The 23,345-nt window shown below is 43.6% G+C and overlaps 1 protein-coding gene across 4 annotated transcripts; it reads left to right on the top strand.

Annotated features, from left to right (window-relative positions):
* The first annotated feature begins 903 nt into the window (after positions 1–903).
* On the top strand, positions 904–20,580 carry LOC131287145 (homeotic protein female sterile-like). 4 transcript variants are annotated; one of them, XM_058316165.1, is made up of 12 exons: positions 904–977; positions 3,520–3,591; positions 5,296–5,353; positions 5,470–6,621; positions 6,868–7,954; positions 8,141–8,311; positions 9,334–9,453; positions 9,684–9,809; positions 16,404–16,480; positions 17,220–19,624; positions 20,036–20,207; positions 20,350–20,580. In XM_058316165.1, the coding sequence occupies exons 3-12, from the start codon at positions 5,312–5,314 to the stop codon at positions 20,413–20,415; spliced, it is 5,418 nt and encodes a 1,805-aa protein (XP_058172148.1). In that variant the 5' UTR covers positions 904–977; positions 3,520–3,591; positions 5,296–5,311; the 3' UTR covers positions 20,416–20,580. The 4 variants fall into 4 exon arrangements, with proteins under 4 accessions (XP_058172148.1, XP_058172149.1, XP_058172150.1 ...); XM_058316166.1 differs by lacking the exon at positions 904–977 and adding an exon at positions 1,318–1,685; XM_058316167.1 differs by lacking the exon at positions 904–977 and adding an exon at positions 1,318–2,222 and having other exon boundaries at positions 8,141–8,299.
* Positions 20,581–23,345: the final 2,765 nt, after the last annotated feature.

Here is a 23,345-nt window from a genome sequence, read left to right as displayed (position 1 = left end):
TGCAACATTGCAAAATCTGCTTATTCGCTGTAAAAATATTCGAATAAATATAATAAAAAATTATCGTAGACCGTTTGAAAACATTGTGTGCTTGAAAAAAATACACAAGCAAGAATTAGCTTGACAAGCGCACAAGCGGAAGTGAATCGGTCAGCGTTCATTTTAGTGGTGGGAAAACTGAGTCCCTACAGGGATTCGAATCTTTCGATTCAAATCCATTCTGAGATCCGGATCTTCGAATCCGAATCCCAATCCGTCATATCATACATGCTCATCTAATGCCGATTTTTCATATGATGTGTTTAATTCAATGAATGATTTACATAAGAATATCAATATAACTGACATTATTCATCTAATTGTATTCAAAAAACACGAAAAATTTAGCCCTTTTTGGGAATATGCAGACTAACTGATTTACCCGAGTTCATTCCAAGAAGAGTAGCATTTATTATGTTTTAAAAACAATTATGACAGCGTTATCATTCAAATTGAATCCATCGTGGGTCACTGAAACACTGAAGCAAGTCCTTTTGATGTTTTTTCGCACTTCCCAGGCGGGTACTTGTGCGACTTCGAAAGAATCCCATTCGATCCCATATCGAACAAACGTCAAATCCCATCCACTCCGGAGAGAATCCCATTCGTTCCCATATCGAATGACTGTAAAAATCCCATTCGCTTCTGGGTCACATTTCTATTGACCCATGCAACATGAGGAGCTAATCAAACTAAATTGAGGATCGGATCGAAAAACTCCATGCCTGGATCGGATAAATTAATACGATTCAGCTCCGACTTCGCAACACTAGTGCGAATCAGCGCTGCTTCTTTCATCAAATTTCATCACAATTCATTCGAGTGACGTTCGTTTCTGTGGAAGGTTTCGGCTCGCTTCGAGTCTGCGACACTTTGCACGCAGAAAAGATTGGTGAAATTGGATGTATCTTTAACGGCAGCCACATAATCCCATCACGGTGAATATCGTTCCGAGCTGGATTACTATGAAATGATAAAACATGCGGCCATAAACCTTCCCGTGTGATCTCGATAGAAAAACCTTGAACGTCGCTGTAAAGTGCTAAATGGAATGAGTATGCGAGGCGAGGTTTGTTCCGCCTCATTCAGCACCTTTCCCACGCAGTGAAGATTTGTGCAATAAGGCGTGCTAGCGCCTCAGTGCGTTTAATTAAATAAAAGATCAAATCTTGGAAGAGATTGATAACAGAAAAAGCTAATTTTGTTTGGGTTTGTGTTTATTCTTCTACGACTCGGGTTGGATGTAAAAGATTAGCAGTGCATTGTGGGCTGCTTCTTCCGCTTTCTAAATGAAAGACCCACCGATGTGTGCATGTGATAGCGTAACGGTGTATGTGTGACATGCTGTGGAGCTGATTCAACGCAGCAGCCATTTTGTTTTCCAACTTGATGTGGTTCGCTGGCGCGAAAGAGTTGAACATAGCGAAGAGCAAACGAAACCAATCAACCGAGTAGCAAAAAAGAGATGCAACGTTAGGCGCCGCTGGTGCAGAAAAGCGAACGGTACAGGAGCGGTACTGTTTCGTTTCCAAAGCGCGATCGAATTGCAAACTGGTGTGATCGAAGGTTGGACCTTTCAGGACGAAGAACTGAAAATTGCCGGAATCGGCCTTCGCTATCACGCGGCAGGATCAACCGTGGTCGTGGTGAGTGTGGTGGCCGGCGGTAATTGTCATTCTTCGTTAAGCGTTGACGTGACTTTCCTCACGGGATTTTGCGCTGCCTACTACTGCTGGAAGCTCGTCCCTTCGCCGTCCGATACCAGCGACCGTTTGTGCTGATTAGCATCTCCGTCGCTGTGGTTTAATCTCCTCCGCGGAGATTGTTATCTGTTCTGTCCGACCGAACTTGTCCGTTGCCAGATAGAAATGGTAGCACAACTCACGCATCATCATGCATGGTAATCCAAAAAGTGTTGGTGGAGCGGCGAACGGAATTGCTGACAGAAATACGAAAGCCAGCAGGCCTGAGGAGAAAGAGATCGCCTGAACGTCGAGTCGTATGCGTTCCGCGACGTCGGCAGAAGAGTGAAAGAGGCAACCCGTGGTGCCGCTGCTGCACGACAGAGGAAGAAACGCCATCGTAGGTTAAGTGAAGCTTCGTCGTTTTCACCAGTGGCTTGTGTTGTGCTGAGGCGTGTTTTTCATCACAAATTTATGCGGAAAATTACACTTAAAGCACAGGTAAATGGGCACTGTCGATTTATAAGCATCAGAAGTTGTCCATTTCGATCAAGTACGGCCAAATAGTGGGCAGTGAGGTGCGAAAAACTTGCACCAAAGTTGTCACCTCTGCAGTGGGCTAGCCAAGTGGTAATGCGCGTACGCCGCCCGCCATATTTGGGTGGGAGAAAACATGTTTCGGAAAAGATTTTTCGGCTGGAAAAAACCCCTGCCGTGATGATTGTCGTAGCCCACTATACCACACGGAAACTGCAATGAAATCCGTGGTCCGATTCGAGCAACGGAAAACACCTGCAAAAGTGGACCAATGTCGCGACCGATGTGTCGGGCAGGGGAAACGGCAGTCTCAGCGCCGCACAAGCAGCAGCAGCAGCAGCAGCAGTAGCAGCAGAAAAAAGGCATCTTTGCGCTTTCTTTCTTCTCTTCGTCGCCATCTAGCGGGCAGACAGAGAGTTCACTTCCGATGATGTTCCGTCCTTTTCATACCGGGCGAATGAGTGTGTCATGACGAAAATCCATTCACAGAGCTGCGTTTGTGAGAGATGGCTTTCGAAAAAAGGGCAATGGAACGTTCTAGATCCATTTTCAGTTAGCTTGTAAAGTCGTGGAGGAAAATGGGAAAGCAGCGAAACATCTCCCAATATTATGTGCCGTTTTTTTTGCGGACCACACACGATGCTATACATGAGGGCGTTATATAAGATTATGATACGCCGAGCTACCTATACCGAGCGATATGAATGCATCGACGATGTAAAGGGATTGTAATACCGACTGGGGAATCGATTTCATTCAGCAGCATTGCTCACCTTTTGGAAGGGTTTCCAAGCAATAGTAATGATAAGCTATCTTCAATTGCTTTGTACAGCGCATGTTGGTAGTGCGTGTGTGAACCAATGTGAAAAATAAATGTTTCAAATGAGAAGTATTATGTCGTAATTTTGCCATACCATACGAGGCGACGAAACTTTCTAGGAAATCTGTATCTTTGATAAGCGGGGCCAGTATTTTTTTATAAGTTTAGATCAAATGATTCACGGGTTTGTATGTAGTGCTATCCAGCATTGCGGGGAAATGGCATTTGGTTCTGTTTTAGCCTGCTTTGTACTGACTTTTATGGTGTAGTGTATTTATCATGCAGAAAATGGACCGTCGATTTTTGATTATGTTGGAAGACAACCGATCGTATTGGCGTTGGAAGTATTCAGCTGGTTCTATGTTTTCCCAACTCTCTTGACTAACGTTGTAGGTGCTAAAATAACTAATTTGCGATTGTTTTTGTGTTTTTGTCCGCTAGGTTTTGGCCGAATTGTGAGCGGTTTGTGATGGTACTCAGCTGACTGGTCAGACATCCTTGAAACCTTAATTGGTAAGTATTTGGTTGACGGTTGGATGCGGCGACGAGTATTAACACACTTTTCATATCAATGGTGCTGGCAAACAAGGCAATTGTTTAACGTTTTACAGAAGAAAAAGTTTGACCAATTGGTTACCAAAATCAAGCACCGCTAATTGCTTCTCCATGTCGGTGCCACAAGCTTGCTTTGCAGTAAAACGCAGTTGAGGAAGTGTTGATTCGGTTGACTCACCTTTCCGTTGCGAATGGACCGGTAAACCAGACTAGACGATGACGGGTTGGGCTGAGTTGTCGAGCAGACGGAGTCGTATGTCTGTTCGCAGTCTATCGAGTGTACATCGGTATCCCAATGCTACACTGATCCACGCACATCTCTGCTGAGAGAGAAAGAGAAAGGAAGGATGAAGAAGAGAAACGAAGGTGTGTACGTGATGCGCACGTTGCGATTGTATGAGTGAAGCGACGCGGTGTAATGATGTTTTTTTTTAAATTCGTAGTGTAAACGGCGATTTTGTGATGCGGGACAGTGTAAAAAGAGTATCTTACGATGTTGTTTTCCAAAAAAAGTAGTTTTAAAAAATTCCAGATCGTAATTTATTTAGAAAACCTCCAAAGCATTTAAAAAGAAACACTGGACTGCTCTCCTGGACTCGATGATGGGATTGTCTCTCCCGAAGAAAAGAGAGTGGCGACTGGCGACATATGCGCTTGCTCGCTCACACGCGGAGTGATTGTCAAGAAAAAGACGCCGACTGCACGGGGGAAAAGTTCGCGATTAAAATTGTGATATTTCTGCTGCAAATCCTGTTCAGTTTTGGACAAAATGGTGCTTTCAGTGATGCCTGCTGGTTCCGTTACCAGCAAAACATGGAGTTTCGCTATTTGGTGCGACGAGTGACGGTGAATTTAGCGATATTTGCTTGTGTCTTGACCTTGAGTGTACATTGATCTCGCGGCCTGCAGGAAGTGCGGTTCATTTCCGTCGTTGTGTTTAAGTGTGCGGTGCTGATCGTCATGTGCGCGGGTTTTCTTCTCGTTGTGTTTTGTCGCAGCTGCGAAATTTCGCGCTCGTTTACCGTACCCTGCGTTTTGAGGCGTTATTCATAGTAGTTCTGTATTTTTTTTCTGTGGTACACCACGACATTGGACGAGCGGGGCAGTTGCCGAGACAGGTTTTTATAAGTGTCCTTAAAACTACTGTTCCACGGCGAGTCGGTGGAAGAAAAAGAAGCTGACTTTGGAATGGAAAACCTACGCGCGCGCTTTACCTGCGGCAGGTACTATCAACGACAAGCACAAGATGTTGGAACATGTGTAAGTGTGTGTGCGTGTGTTTTTCGCGGAAAAGCAAGAAGTGGATATTTCATCATGGATGCCGACACCAGATCTTAATGAGATGTTTCATTTGTGTTGTCAAGAATGGTGAAAATTATGTAAAAAATAGCTCGATTTTCATGGATCAAACAATACAATATGTAAGCATTAAAATAATCTTTTCTAAACACCTTATAATGTGTGTGATTTAGAAATGGACGCTCTGTTTTGTACGTCTATCAACTAGCGACGCTGTTTTAAAATGATCGAGTCTTTTGAGACAGTTTTATATGAAATCGCCTTGCAATGCCTCAAGTTTATGCCAGCACCGGAGAGTTTGTTATGAAAAATGTGGAATGACAATTATTACGACCTGTGTGCTAACGAAGAATTCGGTTTCAGGCTTAGTCCAAACACTATGCAACAAGGATCAGGATCTTCTACCCCTACAGTGGCACCGGTAAGTTGGAAAACTTTCCTCTAAGCTTAGTTGGCATTGGAAAAATTATAGTTGTAGTTGGAGCGAAAATGAAGAATCAAGGGTATTAGCATCGTGCTGTGTTGATATACTTTTAGCCTACCGTGCCATCAGCTCCGGCTCCAATCGAGAACATGGACGATCCGCCACCAAGGAATGAACCGGCGGTCGAGCCGGTGAACGGTATCGTGCAACCGCCGGTAGCGCCACCACCGGAGCGTCCTGGGAGGCTGACAAATCAACTGCACTTTCTTCTCCGCACCGTCATGAAGGCGGTGTGGAAACATCAGTTCAGCTGGCCCTTCCAGCAGCCGGTAGATGCCAAGAAACTCAACCTGCCCGACTACCACAAAATCATAAAACAGCCGATGGATCTGGGAACGATCAAAAAACGGCTCGAAAACAATTACTACTGGACGAGCAAGGAGTGCATTCAGGACTTCAACACCATGTTCACCAACTGCTACGTGTACAACAAGCCAGGCGAGGACGTAGTGGTGATGGCACAGACGCTGGAAAAGCTCTTTCTCACCAAGGTCTCGCTAATGCCGAAGGACGAAACCGAGATGGAGGTGCCCCAGCCGAAGGGTGGGAAAAAGAAGCCACGATCACTGGCTCCGCCGGGAACGTTGGTTGGCGGAAACACCTCCGTTACGGGGGCAGCAGCGGCGGCCGGCGTAGCTCCCAACGCGGCCATCGTTGCCGGAGCGAATGCGGTGGCGGCAGCGGCAGCGGCAGCCGCTGCGGCACGAGCTCGTCCCGGATCATCCCTCGGAGCCACCGTCTCGTCCAGCGTTCCCCCAAGCAATGTCGTTGGAGGTGGCTTGGGCGCAGCGTCGACCGTTGTGCCAAGTGTTCCGCCGATCGGTACCCTGCCACCGCAAACCGTGCCCGGTAGCACAAACACCACCACGACGGCCGCCCCGAACGCGGCCGTAGCGGCACTGGCAGCGGCCGCCGCTGCAGCAGCTGTCAACAGCGCACCGCACAATCCCATCAGCAATCCACTCGGGGCGCCGCCCGTGGTCACCAAACCGCCAGCGCCCGCCAACTCGCCCTACATGGTGAACAGCTCGCAGCCAGGAATGGAAACAGTCATACCTCCCCAGCAACCGGCAAAAGTAAAGAAAGGTGTTAAAAGAAAGGCGGATACGACGACGCCAACTGCCACCGTGTTCGACCCGCACTACGGTACGCCTATGGATTCGAGCGCAGCCAAAATCGCCACTCGACGAGAGTCCGGACGACAGGTAAGGCAGCAATATGTTTGTCTCGTCCTTTTTTTTGCTCCTATCCAAATTCAATTACTTGAAGATGCAAATGGTTGTGCATCTTCAAGCGAAACTGTTCTAAAATGTAAAGCAACTTACGAAATACCGGCTTATATGCTGATTTAAATTCCTTATTTCTCTAAGTTCGAGTTTAAATGTGGTTTCATTGTTAAAAGTCTCGATACATTTTACATGTTTTTCGTTATATTATTCTGCTCACGACAGGATATGGTACCCTATCAAACTTCCGCATATCCAATGTCACCGATGACGCACCAAGGCACGACATCGACACAGTACCCGCCGAAGAACAAAGAGAAGCTCTCCGATGCGCTAAAGTCGTGCAATGAGATTCTGAAGGAGCTGTTCTCGAAGAAGCATTCGGGCTACGCCTGGCCATTCTACAAACCGGTCGACGCGGAACTGCTAGGTCTGCACGACTATCACGATATTATCAAGAAACCGATGGACCTAGGCACGGTGAAACGAAAAATGGACAATCGGGAGTACAAGTCGGCCCCGGAGTTCGCCGCCGACGTGAGGTTAATTTTCACCAACTGCTACAAGTACAACCCACCAGATCACGACGTAGTCGCAATGGGTCGCAAACTGCAGGACGTGTTCGAGATGCGGCTAGCCAACATACCGGACGAACCGGTAAACAACGTGGCGACGCACCATCCGGGCAAGGAGAGCGAGGCCTCGTCATCAAGTGATTCGAACGACAGTGACGAGGATAGCGAGTCGGACGAGGAGTGTGCCCAGAAACTGAAACTGCTTGAAAAGCAGCTGTTCGAGATGCAAGAGCGCATGCGCAAGCTAACCGAAGAGTCGCTGCAGAAGAAGAAGCAAAAGAAAAAGCTAAAAGAAAAGAAAAAGCAGTCGATAACGGGAGCCAGTGGAGGCAGTGGTGGTGCCAGTGATATAAAACCGATCATTGATCCGCACGGTGGTGGACTCGTGCTACCGCACGGCCCCGGCAAGGGCATGCATCAGATGGCGGGTGCCATGGGTCAGCCGGCAATGGGCGGAGGGCCGGGAGTGGGTGTTCCGATCATGCCTGCGCCGGGCGCCAAAGCGAAGGCAAAGGGTCAGAGGGCACCTAAAGCGGGCGGAGCTGCAGGAACCGCCAATGCGCCTGCGAAACGAGCCAAGAATGCCGGTGCAGCCGGTCCGGGTGCGCCGCGGGCACCGAACAAGAAGAAAGCGTCTCAGAACGTGTCGAACATTGACTCGGAAGAGGAGGATACGGCCAAACCGATGTCGTACGACGAAAAGAGGCAACTGTCGTTGGACATCAATAAACTACCAGGTAGGTCACCGGAATCACGGACAAGCTTTTAGTATGGCGTTGGATTATCCTTTCGTCAATTACAAAACTCCAAATTTCAAAATCATTTCCACGCAAGGATATAATTTATGTTTTGACCGATCTTATTTTTGCACTGTTTTCTAACGCTTTCCCTTTTTATTCTTTCCGGCAATATACACACTGCAGGCGATAAACTGGGTCGCGTTGTACATATAATCCAGAGTAGGGAGCCATCGTTGCGTGACTCCAATCCGGATGAGATCGAGATCGACTTCGAAACGCTGAAGCCATCAACGCTGCGTGAGCTCGAGAGCTACGTCGCGTCCTGTCTGCGCAAGAAAACTCGTAAGCCTTACTGTAAGTTTCCAACTTAACAAACACTGCTACTGAGAGAGAGAAACCGATCACATACACACCAAGTACACCCACCATGCCATCGATTTGTGTTCATAATTTTCTGTTTTCATACACACAAACAATGCACCTAATGTTTTCTCTATATATTCACTCGTATTTTCTTATAAACTGTGTTTCCTTGCTGCAAAAGAAATGAATCCATAACTCCTTTCGGTCATCAAGAGTAGTAGAGAAAGTTTAAAGAATCCTCATAAGCAGCAATACCTTGCAAATTTCTTGTTCCTATGTGTGTTTGGATTCAATCGATTTCAAATTTTATTTTCGAACGAGTGATTTTTATGTTACGCACTTTTACTCGCATATTCCATCCTTTTATATTTATTGTTTCCAACTCGTACACTAGTACATTTTGTTTACTAAAAAAAATGGTCGTTTTTTAATATTCAATATACAATACAATAGTCACAAATAATAATGTCTTCAATAAAAAAAGATATCTAATATAACTCTGAATACGCGGCCATAGCTGAAAGTCTGTGAATGGTTCACAAAAAAATGATCTGCAATATTTGCTATCAGTAGTGTCTGTTAATTGGAAGATATACCTACTTCTTATTAACTTTTATTGCTTTTACTATATTACTAGCACGATAGTTTATTTTACTAGAAAAACATAGTTATTTACATGCTTCCTGGTGTCAATGATAACAACATTTTGCGGAAAAGGATAATGCTTACGAGTTTCATTTGGAATTCCACATATTATCATTGATGCTGGGTTGACTTACTTTCTGTAAGAATTAACACCTTTAGTTGTGTCTTTTCTCTGTATCTGTTTAATCATCTGTTTTGTTTGTTTCTAGTTTTTGTCAGGAATTTTCGGGTTTTGTTCTATACATAATTTTCCCCTACTTTCCTTTCTTGATTGTTGGACGTGTTTTGCAAATCAATTGTATTCGTATTTTAATGTAGCATCGGTATATTTTGTGAAAGTTCCTTTATTATCTTTTTTGTTGTTACAGATAAAAAAGTCTCCGGCAAATCCAAGGAGGAACAGATGACGGAAAAGAAACAAGAACTGGAGAAACGTCTTCAAGATGTGACGGGTCAGCTTGGCACCACCAAGAAGAACGCGAAGAAGGGTAAAACTCTTATTCCATTTTTTTATTGCTCAAATGTTGTGTCTTTGTTGGTTTAGCAGACGAGAAGACGCGTATCACACACCCACACACACACACACACACACACCCTATCGGTGCCCACTCTGTCGGTTATTTGCTAATACGTGATATTCTTTCCCAACCTATTTTTTTTCGGGCTTATTGCGCATTAACTCGTTGTTTGCCGGTGTTCGTCGGTGGGCGTCGTGTAGATGAAGCAAACAAACAGGACGTTCCTCCAACCGGTGGTAATATGTCCTCCAGCAGTAGCTCCAGTGACTCCTCGTCGTCGAGTTCAAGCGATTCCAGTTCTAGTGATTCCAGCGACAGTGAAGCAGGTTAGGCAAAATCATCTTCTTTGTTCTAAAACGAAACATTAATCGACAGACAAGATATAAATCACAATTCTGTAGTGTGAACACTCATATGAAAGGGGGAAAAGGAGAATCAGTGACACAAAACATTTTTAGCAGTAATTACTATTACCCCACGTTAAGTGAGGGAGAGGGTATATGTTTCTTATTTATAACAAATAACAATACACAGCTCATATTGAAGGAAAGGGCGAAGCACACAAAACCGAAAAGTATTTGTTTTCTTTTTTCTGCAGTTGTTTCATGGCCCTAAGTGATCAGTAATGCGCGTGTTAGCAGGATTAGTAGCTATGTAGTCGTAGTATATCAACCAGGATGAAGTGAAGGAAAGATAGGTAAGAGTTGTATGGAGAAAGGTGGTATAATTTGCTAAGGGAAGATATACTGCTTGGTCTTGGCTGCCTGCAATTTGCAATAGTTTATTTATCTAAAAAAACTGTATAGCATTTTCCAGTAATGTTAATAATAATGCAAGCAGGTTTCTTTCGGTCACGTTCAAGTCATCATCATGCCTATGCAAAGATTTTTTGTGGAAAACCTGTGCTTGAAAGAAGCAAAACGGTTGTACCACATCGGAAAGTTGGCTTCAACGACCATCAATATGTTTTACATGATTCGTTGGGAGATTTTTGTTGTATCTTTTACTCTCTGACTTTGCTAAGGGCAAAGCAAGTTTTTAAATTTTTCGCCCAGCGAGAACGAATCGTCAGCATCCAAACTTGCTGACATTTGTTGTTGATGGAAGAAATGACAAATGGTGCCATCGTGGCTTCGGACGGTAATAATAGCTAGGGAATAAATACAACAATATGTATAAAATACTTTATCTCGTACAAATAGAATTGTCTAAGATCTGTAAATCTGAAAAATTCTTTTATGGCTCACCCACTCAATGGTGGAAATTGCGACTATAAATACACTCCAGTCCTTTCGGCAGTGTGACGTGTTCCGCTAGTTAAAAGTGCATTAGGTTGATCATTTTATTATGAAGGTTTTCTGTCTCACCATCTGGCATATTTTCTGGCAATTTCTACGACTGGTCACGTGATACAGGAAAGACTTTTTCGTCTTTGTTGTATCTTTGTTTCTGCAAAGTAGAACGTCGATTTGACTACCTAACTAATTCAAGTGAAGCTTTCCTTGAGATTTCGATTGTTATATTTTGACAGAGGAGACAAAAATGTATCAGTGTCAGATCTAGGTTTGCCTGATTAGATAGAATGGTCCTTCGGTCGTAATAAAAAAAGCGGGATGCAATCGTGCAATTGCAGGCCCTTGCTGCCTGCCTTGAAAATTTTGCGGATGTCTCTATTAGTGTAAATCGGACCTGAAACCGCTTCTGATGGATTTGATTGAAACGGAGTTCAGTAGACATGGATGTCTAGAAGACGCAGATCAATGACATGAACATGTCATGCCGAGCCTTTAACAACAATTTCATCACAAACATTTTCATTGCGAAAAGGCAGCTGTATATTTTTTTATTTTTTTTTTGTGTAAAGTAATAGTTTAAGGTATAAGATAACAGTGTTTTTTCCACTCCAATTTTATCCATAAAATCTCATCGACGTAAATACAGACACCTCAACACAAAGACTTGAGAAGAATTGTTATATCCTTCGTCGTCTCTAAATTGTCGTTGTTTGACGATATAGTTAAGTCATAGTACATTACACTGCGCAGAATTTAAGCTCGTATCTTAAATTACGGACAACTATTCAAAACTAAAACAGTCTTTGCAACTTGCAGTGCGCTTGAACCAACCGGTTTTCCCTTTGTGAATGCGTAAATTGAGAGACAGAGTACAGTAAATGGAAGCATGGACTGAATGGTCTAGAAAAAGCAGCAAAAACTTTTTGGCAATCTTGAACAAAGCCAAGGTTCCGTTATAGTGTTCTTGTGGCACTGGGGTAGCCAATACGCTATAGGTTAAGGCTAAGAAATCAGTCAGCTGACAATTATGGTCACAAGGCTTAATCTCGGGCGCTGCAGAGAGTGCTTCAAGGTTTAAAATAGTTTAGCATCATTAATTTCGCAGCGGTTGTGTATAGTTTAAATGATATTTCGCATCAGAAAACCCTCCAATAGCATATAATAATTGTAGCAGTAGCTATTAACGACGTTATGTTGTGTGTATATATAGAGATATATATGTATACATGTGCGAGGATAACTCGCATCTGAGCATACATATAGCTATATATATGTGTTGGTCATTGTATTCTCCTTTATGTTACCTTTTATTTTGGTTTTAAAAACTCTTCTTCAACAAATTTCTCGTGTCAAACGTGTAATGTGGTGGGGCAGCCAACAAATCCAATCGTGTCTCAATCACCGGTTTCTCCGCGTTGCGTGTACGTAGTGAATGTTTTTTTTATTAAAATCTTTTGAGTCGAATGTTTATAACGATAGTGGGACGAAGAACCGAACAAACAAAGAAGCAAACAAATAAACAAACAAACAAAAGAAGGGGAGAGAGAGAGGGAACAAGGAATCAAAGCTTGAACCCGCGGGCGGCCGCACGTTTAAAACAACCTGTTATCCGCGTAATTGATCTACCGAGAGCTACGCCAGAACTTCCGATATGCGAAGAAGGTATGTGTTTTAATGTAAATTCCTCACCATTCTGCAAATCAGTATGTTCGTTCATATTACTACAAAATATGTAGATAGGAGCCAAACTGCAGCTGAGTCAGATACTTCATAAAGAGCGAGTGCAGCAACTAATGTACGTTACTTTATTCTCCTCCAAAAAATTAATGAATGTTACAATATTCTCACAAGATTTGTCAATTATCTTTTCTTTCCGGAGTATCCAAAAGCGCAAATCGAGAATTTAAGCAGCTTCGCTAGAGACGTCAGGGTAGAACAAGTGAAGGATACTTGGCTAGTTAATGTTTCATTAATATATCTCTTATTTCTGTTGCAATACATAAGGAACGTTTTTGAACTCTCAAATAATGAACGCTACCGCTAAAGCAAAATCAAAGTGGGCGGGAGGGATGACCTTTTCATCATCAATGTGGTTGCTTTGTTTTTCGATTGACAGGTTGGGTACTTATTTATCAAAATTTTTAATACGAGGAGGGTGGGGCGCTTAGGTTTGAAAGCTGGGCGAAGTTTGAAGCAGGGGTCGATACATTTGAACTTGAGCGAACCCATAGGCATGTAGTACAACGCAGAGAATTTGTAGGGTGTATTAAAGAAGGGAACAGTGTCCACCGATAGCTTGAGATCGAATGAAATTCCCACCTTGAATTGAATATCCAGATTATAATAGCTTTTAATTTTGAAGGTAAATGTTCATATCTTCTGGATTATTTTTGTGATACTTTTCTCTTTGAGATAAAATTTACCCAAAATAATTGCGCTTAGCTCTTCAAAATATTGACGATTGCTTACGACGATAAATCTTTTTGAGCAAAGCATACATTTTAATTTCACTTATAAACCAGATGTTTCTCTTGCATTGGACCAGAGCATAGGGGATGCAAACTAATTTATCACTAGGGCATGGACAAAATAGTTCACTTTTCTAAACTAGATTTCGAGTGTATTTTGATGTTCACAGCCTGTCTTCCAGTAGTCTTTCATTTTAATAAACGACACTACTCGAGAAATCCTACACGGTCACGGTGATTGTGTGTAAGGTGTTTGTAACAGACACGACTAGGAAAAGGCATAGGAACAACAGTATCATGTTGCGCAAGTTCATAGAGAGTGAAACAACGATCGGCTGTCGGCAATGCCAAAACCCATTACACATTGTTTGCACGGTGAAAGAAGGCGAATACGCGGCAAATGATGCTACTATCTACTATCAATATGTTTGTTTTATGTATACAATTGGACACTGGAGGAGTTTTTTCTTGGTCATTTTTTTTAGTTTTGCTTGCGTTCTTTTAATAATGCTACTCTAGAAGGTGAGATTCTCTGTTGTTGTAACTACACAACTAGGATAAACAACGTCGCGTTCAAAAGAAAAGCGTTAGTTATGTAGGCAGTAAAGATCAGAGGAGGAACTCTCTTTCAGCCCTCTTCTCATCCGTGGATGGTAGCGCCCCTCTGTCTCTTGATTTGCGCTTCCGGGTTGTTTGCAAGTAACATACAATTCGAAAGAGAACAGAACCACGTGTCGGCTACATTGAGCTTGTTGTACACGCATTAGTCTTTTCGTTGTTCAATTTATATATTTCCTAGGTATCCGGTTCCGTGCGTTGCATAAATTGGCATCTGTAAGTAATGACGATGTACAATACAACACAACCGTACGGAGTGTGCGTACTTTTCTGATGTGAAAAGTAAAAAGTAAAGTAAGCTCCTTCAGCACAACAGCGAGCAATAACGGCAAATAGTAAAGGGAAAACGCAGGGAGCCCAGTCGTAGATAGAAAAAAAAACTAAATTTCGTTCGTGTCATTGTGTTACTTTTTTTATGGATTCTTAATGACGATTCTTGTGTAAATGCAAGCAGCTTGCGTGCATTATTAGAAAGTATGGGTAGTAAAAGGAAGAAGCGGTTGTAACCGTGTAGTAGGTTTAGATGGAAGACAAGATATACAAGATACATTCTAACTGGACAAATGGTAATGCAATATAAAAAAATTAAACCGGCGGACTGATTGACGAGTAAAAGTAATGAACGACTTTTCCCTTTCTCCTTACCTCCATTTGTTGCAGATGTGTAAAGTTATTTTTCCAACCCTCGCGTGGTTCCAGATGCAGCTTACAAGTAGTCGTGCGCGACTCATGAGAATACAGGACGTTTCTAGTTCAAACTTGAGCATCAGAATCAGGTCCAAAAATTACGAAAAAACGAAAAAAAAAACACAAGGACAATTGAAAGCATGAATGTGGGTCCTCCGTGACAATTGCTTCAATATAGTCAATCATATAGTAATAAAACAAACAAACGTACGCAGAAAGGAGCAATTTTTCCATCGCCATGGCAATCTGCACACAAGAGCGCTAGGAAAAGAAAGGTTATAAAAAGAAACGCATCGAAAACTGATGCTGTTGTTCTAAGTAAATGTGGAGTAAAAGGCAAATTTATGTTGGACACAAATGCCCTCATGCGTTTTGCGTCTTCAGATTAAGATCATACAGTCTAATTATATTTGAACTGTCAAAGGCTATGTATGTTGAACATACATGTTTTGTTTTTTCTTTTATCAGAGTCCAAGCCGATAACAATAAATTAATTGTTGTACAATATACTTTTCCATAGTGTTTGGTTTTCTATCTGATGATAATTCATTGTGTTGGGAAAGTAACATTTTAACAAATACTAGGAATCATTCACAGATAAAACATGATCTTTACTGGCGTTGAGAGGAAGTCAAAAATCAAACGCAGACGAGTTGAAACCAACAAAACATTGTAGTGTGTACGGGAGTGCTTTTTCATATTAAAAAGAAAATAATATAAAATAATTGAAAATCTTAACTGGAAGTTTGTGAAAGGAGGGAAGCAGTGAATGTAAAAAAAAAACATATTGCACCGTAAAGGTTTTTGTTTGCAGGAGTATCAAATTTAAATGAGCAGAAAAATAGAACAAGCAAGTAAAACAACAAACTCAAAACCCAACAACCTGCCATCGCTTCGAACGGAAATTAAAATTAGATAAATATAGTAAAGAGTTACAAACACATTGCTTCGTAATGTTTTACATGATCATGTCATCAATCGAAAATGCATCATATGCAATCTTTAAAGCACACATTAGACAGTATCCTTAAATACAGTGCAGAAGAATCAGTTAAAAAAAGAAATATATATATTAAACCGATCGGAAAAGTCAGCAAAAGAGAGGGAGAGAGAGTGATTCGTGAATATAATATGATTAAGTGAAATTGAATGTGACGAAACAGAAACGATGGAAAAAAGCAAAAAAAAAAACTGAAAGTAAATGGAACACATTTATCATTATAATCGTAAAAACTAAACCACAAATCAGAAAAGAATATATATATAAGTAATAAAAGTCGAACAGTAAAAATGCAACATGAGAATCTTTTCACTGGTGGGAAAACGAAACGAAATTCGACGCGGTATCTGCAGAGTGGAGAGCAAAAACAAATGTTACTACTACCTCGCGAAGCGGCTTTCCGTTACCGATTTCTCAAGCGGTTCTACACGTGGAGCCTCGCTACGTCATTACTTCGTCACCCGGGTTTGCGCAATTAATCCGCGTACACATGATCCTTCGAGAATTGGTCGCGATTGTTGTTGTTGTTGGCTGTTTCGATCTATTTGAGGTTTGTCCCACCACATTACTGCTACCCTTTGGTGATGGTCGTCTCTTACGGTACTACTCCCCCTTCCTTCTCCCATCACGTAATGTTTTTTTTATGTGCACCCAGACGAGAAATTTGTTGAAGAACCTATCCGCCTACGAATGGCGGCCCCATCTCCCCAATCTGCACTTCAGAAAGGTATTTATGAATGAAGGAAATGAGCAAACATTCGGTTACAGAATTGTAAGAAACGTTAGCAGAAGGAACCTTCGTCGTTATGTATCGTTTCGTACCTGTGGTATTCAACAATGTTTTGATTGCAGAATCCGGCCGACCACCGCGGAAGAAAAAGAAGGATTCGTCCTCACCGATGCCGCCTTCCACCAGCCTGAACCTGACGGTAAGTGTCCTTACCCAAGTCGAACCTCTAGCATATAAGTAAAGCATAAGCAAGTAACTTTACATCCTTGCCTAGCTCCCATCCCTGCGCCAATAATAATCGCAATTATGTTTGATGAACGGTGTATGCAGTGTGTGCCCATTAATGCCTTAACTAAAATATTCTAAACACATGTTTATTTGAACGTTGTGATTTGGTGGTGATCATACAATTGCAATTTTTAAATTGCTGACTACGAATGACTGACTTATCATCCAATTGGGTGACGGAAATATTCTGATTGGGCCAGTCAATCATGGGTGACACGATTCGCATTGAACATAACCAACTGCGTCTCGTTTTTCGTATTTCTTTAGAATATCGTTAAATACACATTTATTTTCATTTTTATTAGTATTTTCATAATTTGCTGCCGAAAGCGGTCTATACCAAAAGGGGAATAAAATTATTTGCGGCCGATTGGTGCATTAACGGGTCAGTTAATTTGCCAAACACTCTTTTTATACATGTTTATGTAATGGCTTCATTTTTTTTCCGCAAATTATGCAATCCCTCGTCTATAATAACATGTTTGCAGTGTAGTTGATGGGTTTGACAGGGCTGATGGGCTGATGGCATACGGTTTACACTGTTATATTTGGATTTTGCTAAAATTCGTGTTTCTATTTTTTGTTTTTGTAACTCCCCGGGTGAGCATGCTTTTATTGACTTTCATTTCTTACCCACCAACCATTTCCAGTCCGCTCCGGCCACTGCAACAACACTTCCGGCTGCCTTAGCGCAGATGCTACCGAGTGCTGCTGCCAGTAACACAACCACCACCACCAACACTACCACGAACAACAACACCACTCTCACATCTCTCCCGAGTACCGTGACCGCAGCCTCCGCCGCCGCTGCCGCTGTTGCTGGTGTTGCTGGCGGCGTTTCCCAGCATCATCCGCAGGCGAACGTCCTAAATCCAACATCCATCGCTAACCAGCAACAGCAGCCTCAGCAGGCGCACATGCAGCAGGCGAGTCAGCAGCCTATTTTAGCACCACTGCCGCCCCAATCCTCCTCGAGTTCATCCTCTTCCTCCTCCTCGTCCTCCTCCTCTTCCTCGTCCACGTCGTCATCATCATCGAACGCCACTACTGGGTCGACCCTAACCACGACAATGGTAGGAGGCGGTAGCATCATCGGTAGCGGCGTCAGCACTAACAATACTTCATCAAGCATTGCCGCCGTCTCGTCGGGGTATGGTGTTGGAGGCGTTGCTACGGGTAACAGCAGCAGCGGTGGCATGCTACACCATCCAGCAACTACTACGGGATCGGTGGGTTCCCTTTTGCCCAACTCTTCCATGTCGCAGCAGCAACCACAGCAGCAGCTGCCTACTACGAACACTCATACTCAGTCGCATCCTTTAATGATGGCCACTGGTGGCACTGTAAATAGTAGTAACCATCAACACCATCCCCATCATCATAGCGCCGGCGGCAGCAGCAACAACGGCAACAGTGGCAGCAACAGCAACCCTCACCATCCGACCGGCAGTAGTCAAAGCAACCAAATCTCTCTACCCATACCATCACCAAACAATACCACCACCACCACCACTACTACCAGCACGATGCTACCTGTGAATGCTTTGACCAGTACTAGTAATAATCACTCCAGTAATGCTAACTTGAATAACGCCATCAATGTTACACAGCAGCTGCAGCAGCAGCACGCGGCGGTATCGAACGCTGCTGTGGTAGCGGGCATCAGTAGCAACGGGACCAGCTCAGCGTTATCACTAGCGGCAACACTTCCGCCATCGTCATCCGTCAGCAACAACACAAACGGCAGCGACAATGGGCTGAGCGCGAGCAACGGGTTGATCAGCAGTATGCTTGGTCTGCCGGCTTCCTCCCAGCTAGCAACGAGTCTGGCCGCAATGAGCAACCTAGCCAGCATGGCCGGTGGGTTGCAGCAATCCCTCCAAATGTCGCAAGGTCAGCTGATGGGCAAGCAACAGCAGCAACAGCAGCTGCACCAGCAACAGCAGCAACATCAAATGCAGCAAGCGCAACTGCAGCAACAGCAGCACAACCAGCAATTCCGAGGTGGCCCGGCAGGAAATGGTCATGGCAGCATTGGTGGCGGGTTCGTGGATCCGCTCGAGCACACGCTGAATTCGTTCGAACAGTCGATCAAATCGGAGGGGCTTGGGATGAATCTGCTGAACGATATACCCGCCGCGCTGAAGCAAGATCTGACGGCGAGCATTCAGCAGGGCCTGCTACCACAGCTCACTACCAACATGGACCTGTGCATGGCGCATCTGCAGAACATGCAGCAACAGCAATCGAGCAACGGATTCGTGAACGAGTTCAATGGCAACGGTCCGCTGAATGGGGGAATGGGAATCGCGGGAATGAATCAGATGGTGATGAACTCGATGGCTTCGACCACCAACACTTTGATGAGCAACGTGAACGTGATGTCGTCTATCTTCGATCCGCTGCAAAGCTTCATTCGCCCGGGCGGCGGTAGCGGTGCTGGTGGTTACCATCAGCCAAACGCAGGGATCGGTGCGGCCGGTACCGGTGTAAACCTACCTACCAGTGGGAGTAGTAACAACGGCGGTGGGGGACTTGCCAGTGGTAACAATCCGGCCGCCGCGATGCACCTCGAACGTTCGATCGATCTGACGCAGGCGGGAAGTGGGAACAATAGTGCCGCGCTTGGAGCGGCCGGGATGATGGCGGGTGGTGGAAACAGTGGTGGCACGATGAGCATCAAAAAGGAAGAACAGGGTGCGGGCGGTGGCAAGTTCATGCTGACACCGAAACCGATCGAGGATCTGCTGATCAACCCGAACGAGAAGAAGATGGGTACCACGCCACCGCCAGCCGACGTAAAAGGAAACTTTGCACACGCATTTAACAAGGGGCACGATCAGAACCTAAAGAATGCCTGGTCATCTCTGGCGTCGGCCGGTTCGCCTCAGAACACGCCAACGTCCAACAAGCCAAAGCCAGCGATGGACTCGTTCCAGGCGTTCCGCAACAAGGCGAAAGCGAAGGAGGAACAGAAGCGTTCGCAAGCAGAAAAGGAGATGAAACGCCAGCTGGAGCAGCAGAAGATAAAGCAGGAAGAAATTAACAATGGACGGTAAGTTTCTTTATTTAGTTCAGTGCGTATCGAAACTGTTGAAAGATGCGATCGAAATGGAGGTAAATTTAAACCCCCGCACGTTGCATTTTCCTTCGATTTTCGTACAACTACAGAGTATCATTTGATCTTCTTCTTGACTACTGTGTGGGTCTGCCTCTTAAAGGCTTAAATGAGTTTTCCTTTGTGTAATCAGTCCTTTCGTACAGGGGAGGGTAGGGTCCGTGTTCTCGGTTGGAGAACACAATCAAACTTCCTTCCTACCCAGTAAGGATTTGGATGTTAAAAATAAGTGCCAACTATATTGCTGTCTAATTGATAACATCGAAGCATTTTATCATTTTTCAATAAAACTTTGTGGATAAAATGACCATTCCATTGAATTCTGTTCTTCTTTCTGTCCCCGTTCAGCAAACTGGCAATCGAGCCAGTACCAGCGCGTGTGGTGGAGGAAATTAAGGCGTCTCCGCAGGGAAGTCCCTCGCCGGGCACTCCCAGCACGACACCGCACGCCGTCGACCGATCGGCAGCAAAACGCGCCGAACTACGTCGGTTGGAGCAGGAACGCCGAAGGAAAGAAGCGGTAAGTGTGACCCCGTTTTGTGCGTTGCTCTTCTGCGCTGGTTCTTTTATTCAACATGTTTTTCCATTTCTCTGTTGTGATTTCTTGCTTTCTCCAACCTACCCTCCACCATATGTCTCCCGATTCCATTTCCAATTCACAGATGGCCGGTCAGATTGACATGAACATGCAAAGCGATTTGATGGCCGCATTTGAAGAGTCGCTGTAAAAGTATTGCAGGTCTCGGGACGGGAAAAAAGCAATCAAGTGGCCGGTCCTTTTATCACTACCGCCCAGTCGTCTCCAAAACTCGTGTGTTGTGCGTTGCTGTTGGATTTTTTTTAATCGGAAATGATCCTTAAGAAAGGATTATAGATGCGACCACCAACAGGACGGCGGCATGTTTCGAAACGCGGTAGTAATAGACGGGGTTGTTAACGCCGGTGAAGGAAGTGAGGTGATCGATTTATTAAAAAGCGCCACGAAGGGGAGGACTCCATGAATAGCGCTTCTGACTTTCATCAACTAAAGCAATCAAACACAGTTTGCGTCGTTACCAAAAAAAAAACAAATAAAAATAAAAAAACGCGCGTTAAACCACCGATACATCCAACAACACACGTGTGCAGTAGTAGGATTGCCAAGCTGCTGCAAAACAGGATCGGAATGCCGGATGGCGTATGTTCACCCTAGAGAGAGAAAGAGAGAGAGAGAGAGAAACATAAAGACAACAAACAAATCCTGGTTGCACGATGCAGCTCGCGTAGTCCAAGGAGGAAGTACCAAGGAGAGTACCATAGCAACGGGGTGGTTGGAGATTGATAAATCTGAAACAAAAACAAAAAGAAAGAAGAACTTTAACGTAGCAAAAACACAAGTCACTGTAAGTTGTTCCGCTCGTGGTGAAATCCCACTCACACTATATAACTATACATTTGCGTTGTAAGTCGAACAAGTGAGCATTGGCAAATGTATAAGGAAGAAAGTAGGTAGCACGGAAGTGGTACTGTGGTTAAAACGTTGGTTTAAAAGAAACGGACCTTTCGATAGGATTTGAAATGCAAATACACTTTAACATTGTGTTACGTGCGTAGGATAATGAATTTAGAAGTTGACGAATGAAAGAGAGAGAGAGAGAGAAGGAGAGAAGAACCAAGTGTACATAGACATCAAACGATCCAACATTTAAGCATTGGACATCGATTACTAGTGTATAGCGAAAATAAAGTAGTCTTTAGGGGGTTAAGCGAAAAAGGTAGTAACACAACTTTACCTTAGGGTCAGCAAAGAGTGTAATGATTTACGTGTGAACGTCGTTTGTTCGTCGTAACGATGGCGAATATGTTGTAATAAGGATAAAAAAAAGTCTGCGGCGGGTAGCGTCCCGTCGTGAATGACGAAGAATGTGTTAGATCGTAAGCATTCTTTATCAGTTGTGATATATAAATTTAAAAAAAAAAACGAAAAAACATGAAAGCTAAAATGGAAAAAAGCGGCAAAAATGGGAAACCTTGAATGTAAATTATGCGTGCAAAGAAGTATTTAAGAAGGTGGTGCATTGTCCCACTTTGGGGAAGGGAGCGTTGGGTCTGTTGCAATGAGGTGCAGAGTGTAAATATAATTTTATCCATTACCCGAAAGAGAAACTACTAGACTCGTCTCCCTCACTCCTTCCCCTCCTTCCGTGAGCACGCGAAAGGATGGTCGAGAATGTTTCTAAAGTAATAATAAATGGTACACTGGACTGTGGCAGTCTTCATTGATTAATTTCGCGTATCGCCGTTCCCTTTCGAATCGACGCGATGCGACGATGAATTACAATGTAAAATATATTGGTGTAAAATGTTCGCTAGTTTCACCGTTCATACACATCCGTACACACAGGACATGCCACATGCATAAATTAACATGAATACACACAGAAACACATTCACTTCAAGAAGCGTATCGCCATTCAAATGTAGTTACTATCGAATGTTGTTTGGAAAAAGGGGTAGAAAGAGAGAGAGGGAGCAGGTAGTACATGTGAGTTTTTGCTGTTCTGTATCCTATCCTGTAATGCCCCCACCTCCCACGCCAAGTGTGCAGCCGAAGAGTGGACAGTGTCACACACCGCATATTAGAGGACAGATTTACACAAATTGAATTCGTAAAAATGGTATTCCCAGCGTAGGAAAACACGTTCAGCGGTTAGGTAAAACTTTGTAACGTGCGGACTGGAAGCAAAGCGCGATGTTAGTTGAATATAATTAAGCCAAACCTGCAGACACGACGTAAAGTGGATGATGGCGCGACTAGTTCTAAACTCTATTTAGACACAGTGTGTAGTGTACAGTCGGGAGGGTAAGAGGGATGGTGGAACGTAGCGTGTTTGCGCGCGCGACGGCCCTATCTCGAGGTGTAGAAACACGGAAATAATAGAACAGCAAAAGGGAGAAATGAATAACATTGTTGTTTCGTGTTTTTGTTTTCCATATTTCCTCTCAACCATCAGCAGATCCAAGTCCATGGGGTGGACCTTCAGTTTTGTTTTTACCGGTTTTACTCCTTTAAACCAGTAAATTTCCTTTAGCGATGCCGAACTATGTGCCCCTGTTTTGTCCAACATCGGAAGATGAATGCTGTACCTTGTACTATTGTAGTGCATGGTGCGTAACGGAATGTAAAGTTTACAGCAGTGTTGTAATACTATCGGTCAATTCGCTAGCTACCGAGAAAATAAACTGAGACCATGAACGAAACTACTGGTCAGAAATATTAGTGTGTTCTTTTAAATTTTGCCAGACATATTTTGTTCACTCCTTAGATATTTGTGTAAATAAAAGTAATTTTTATTAGTTCAATAGAATTGCACACATGTAGCAGTAGGTTTTTCGTTCTTTCGCGGTGTGGTATACCTTAAAAATTATTTTCGTATATTTTAAATTGCAGTTCGGTGGTTCCTAGCGTAGACGACGGTGTGGGACAAGTGGAATTGCTAGCGTTATGTTCCGGGCATGATAATAATATCTTTCAGAGTAAAACGGCGCAAAAGTAGCAACGTGTCCTCAGTGCTAATATGTTACCTGGTTATCATGGCATTGGCACGTTTCACAGTCCTATTTTCTCCGGACATGACGATCATTACAAAGTTTAATAATTATAAAGCAATATTGTTTC

The sequence above is a fragment of the Anopheles ziemanni genome, chromosome 3 (assembly GCF_943734765.1).
Source record: "Anopheles ziemanni chromosome 3, idAnoZiCoDA_A2_x.2, whole genome shotgun sequence".
NCBI classification, from domain to species: domain Eukaryota; kingdom Metazoa; phylum Arthropoda; class Insecta; order Diptera; family Culicidae; genus Anopheles; species Anopheles ziemanni.
This window is presented reverse-complemented; position numbering and strand designations above follow the sequence as displayed.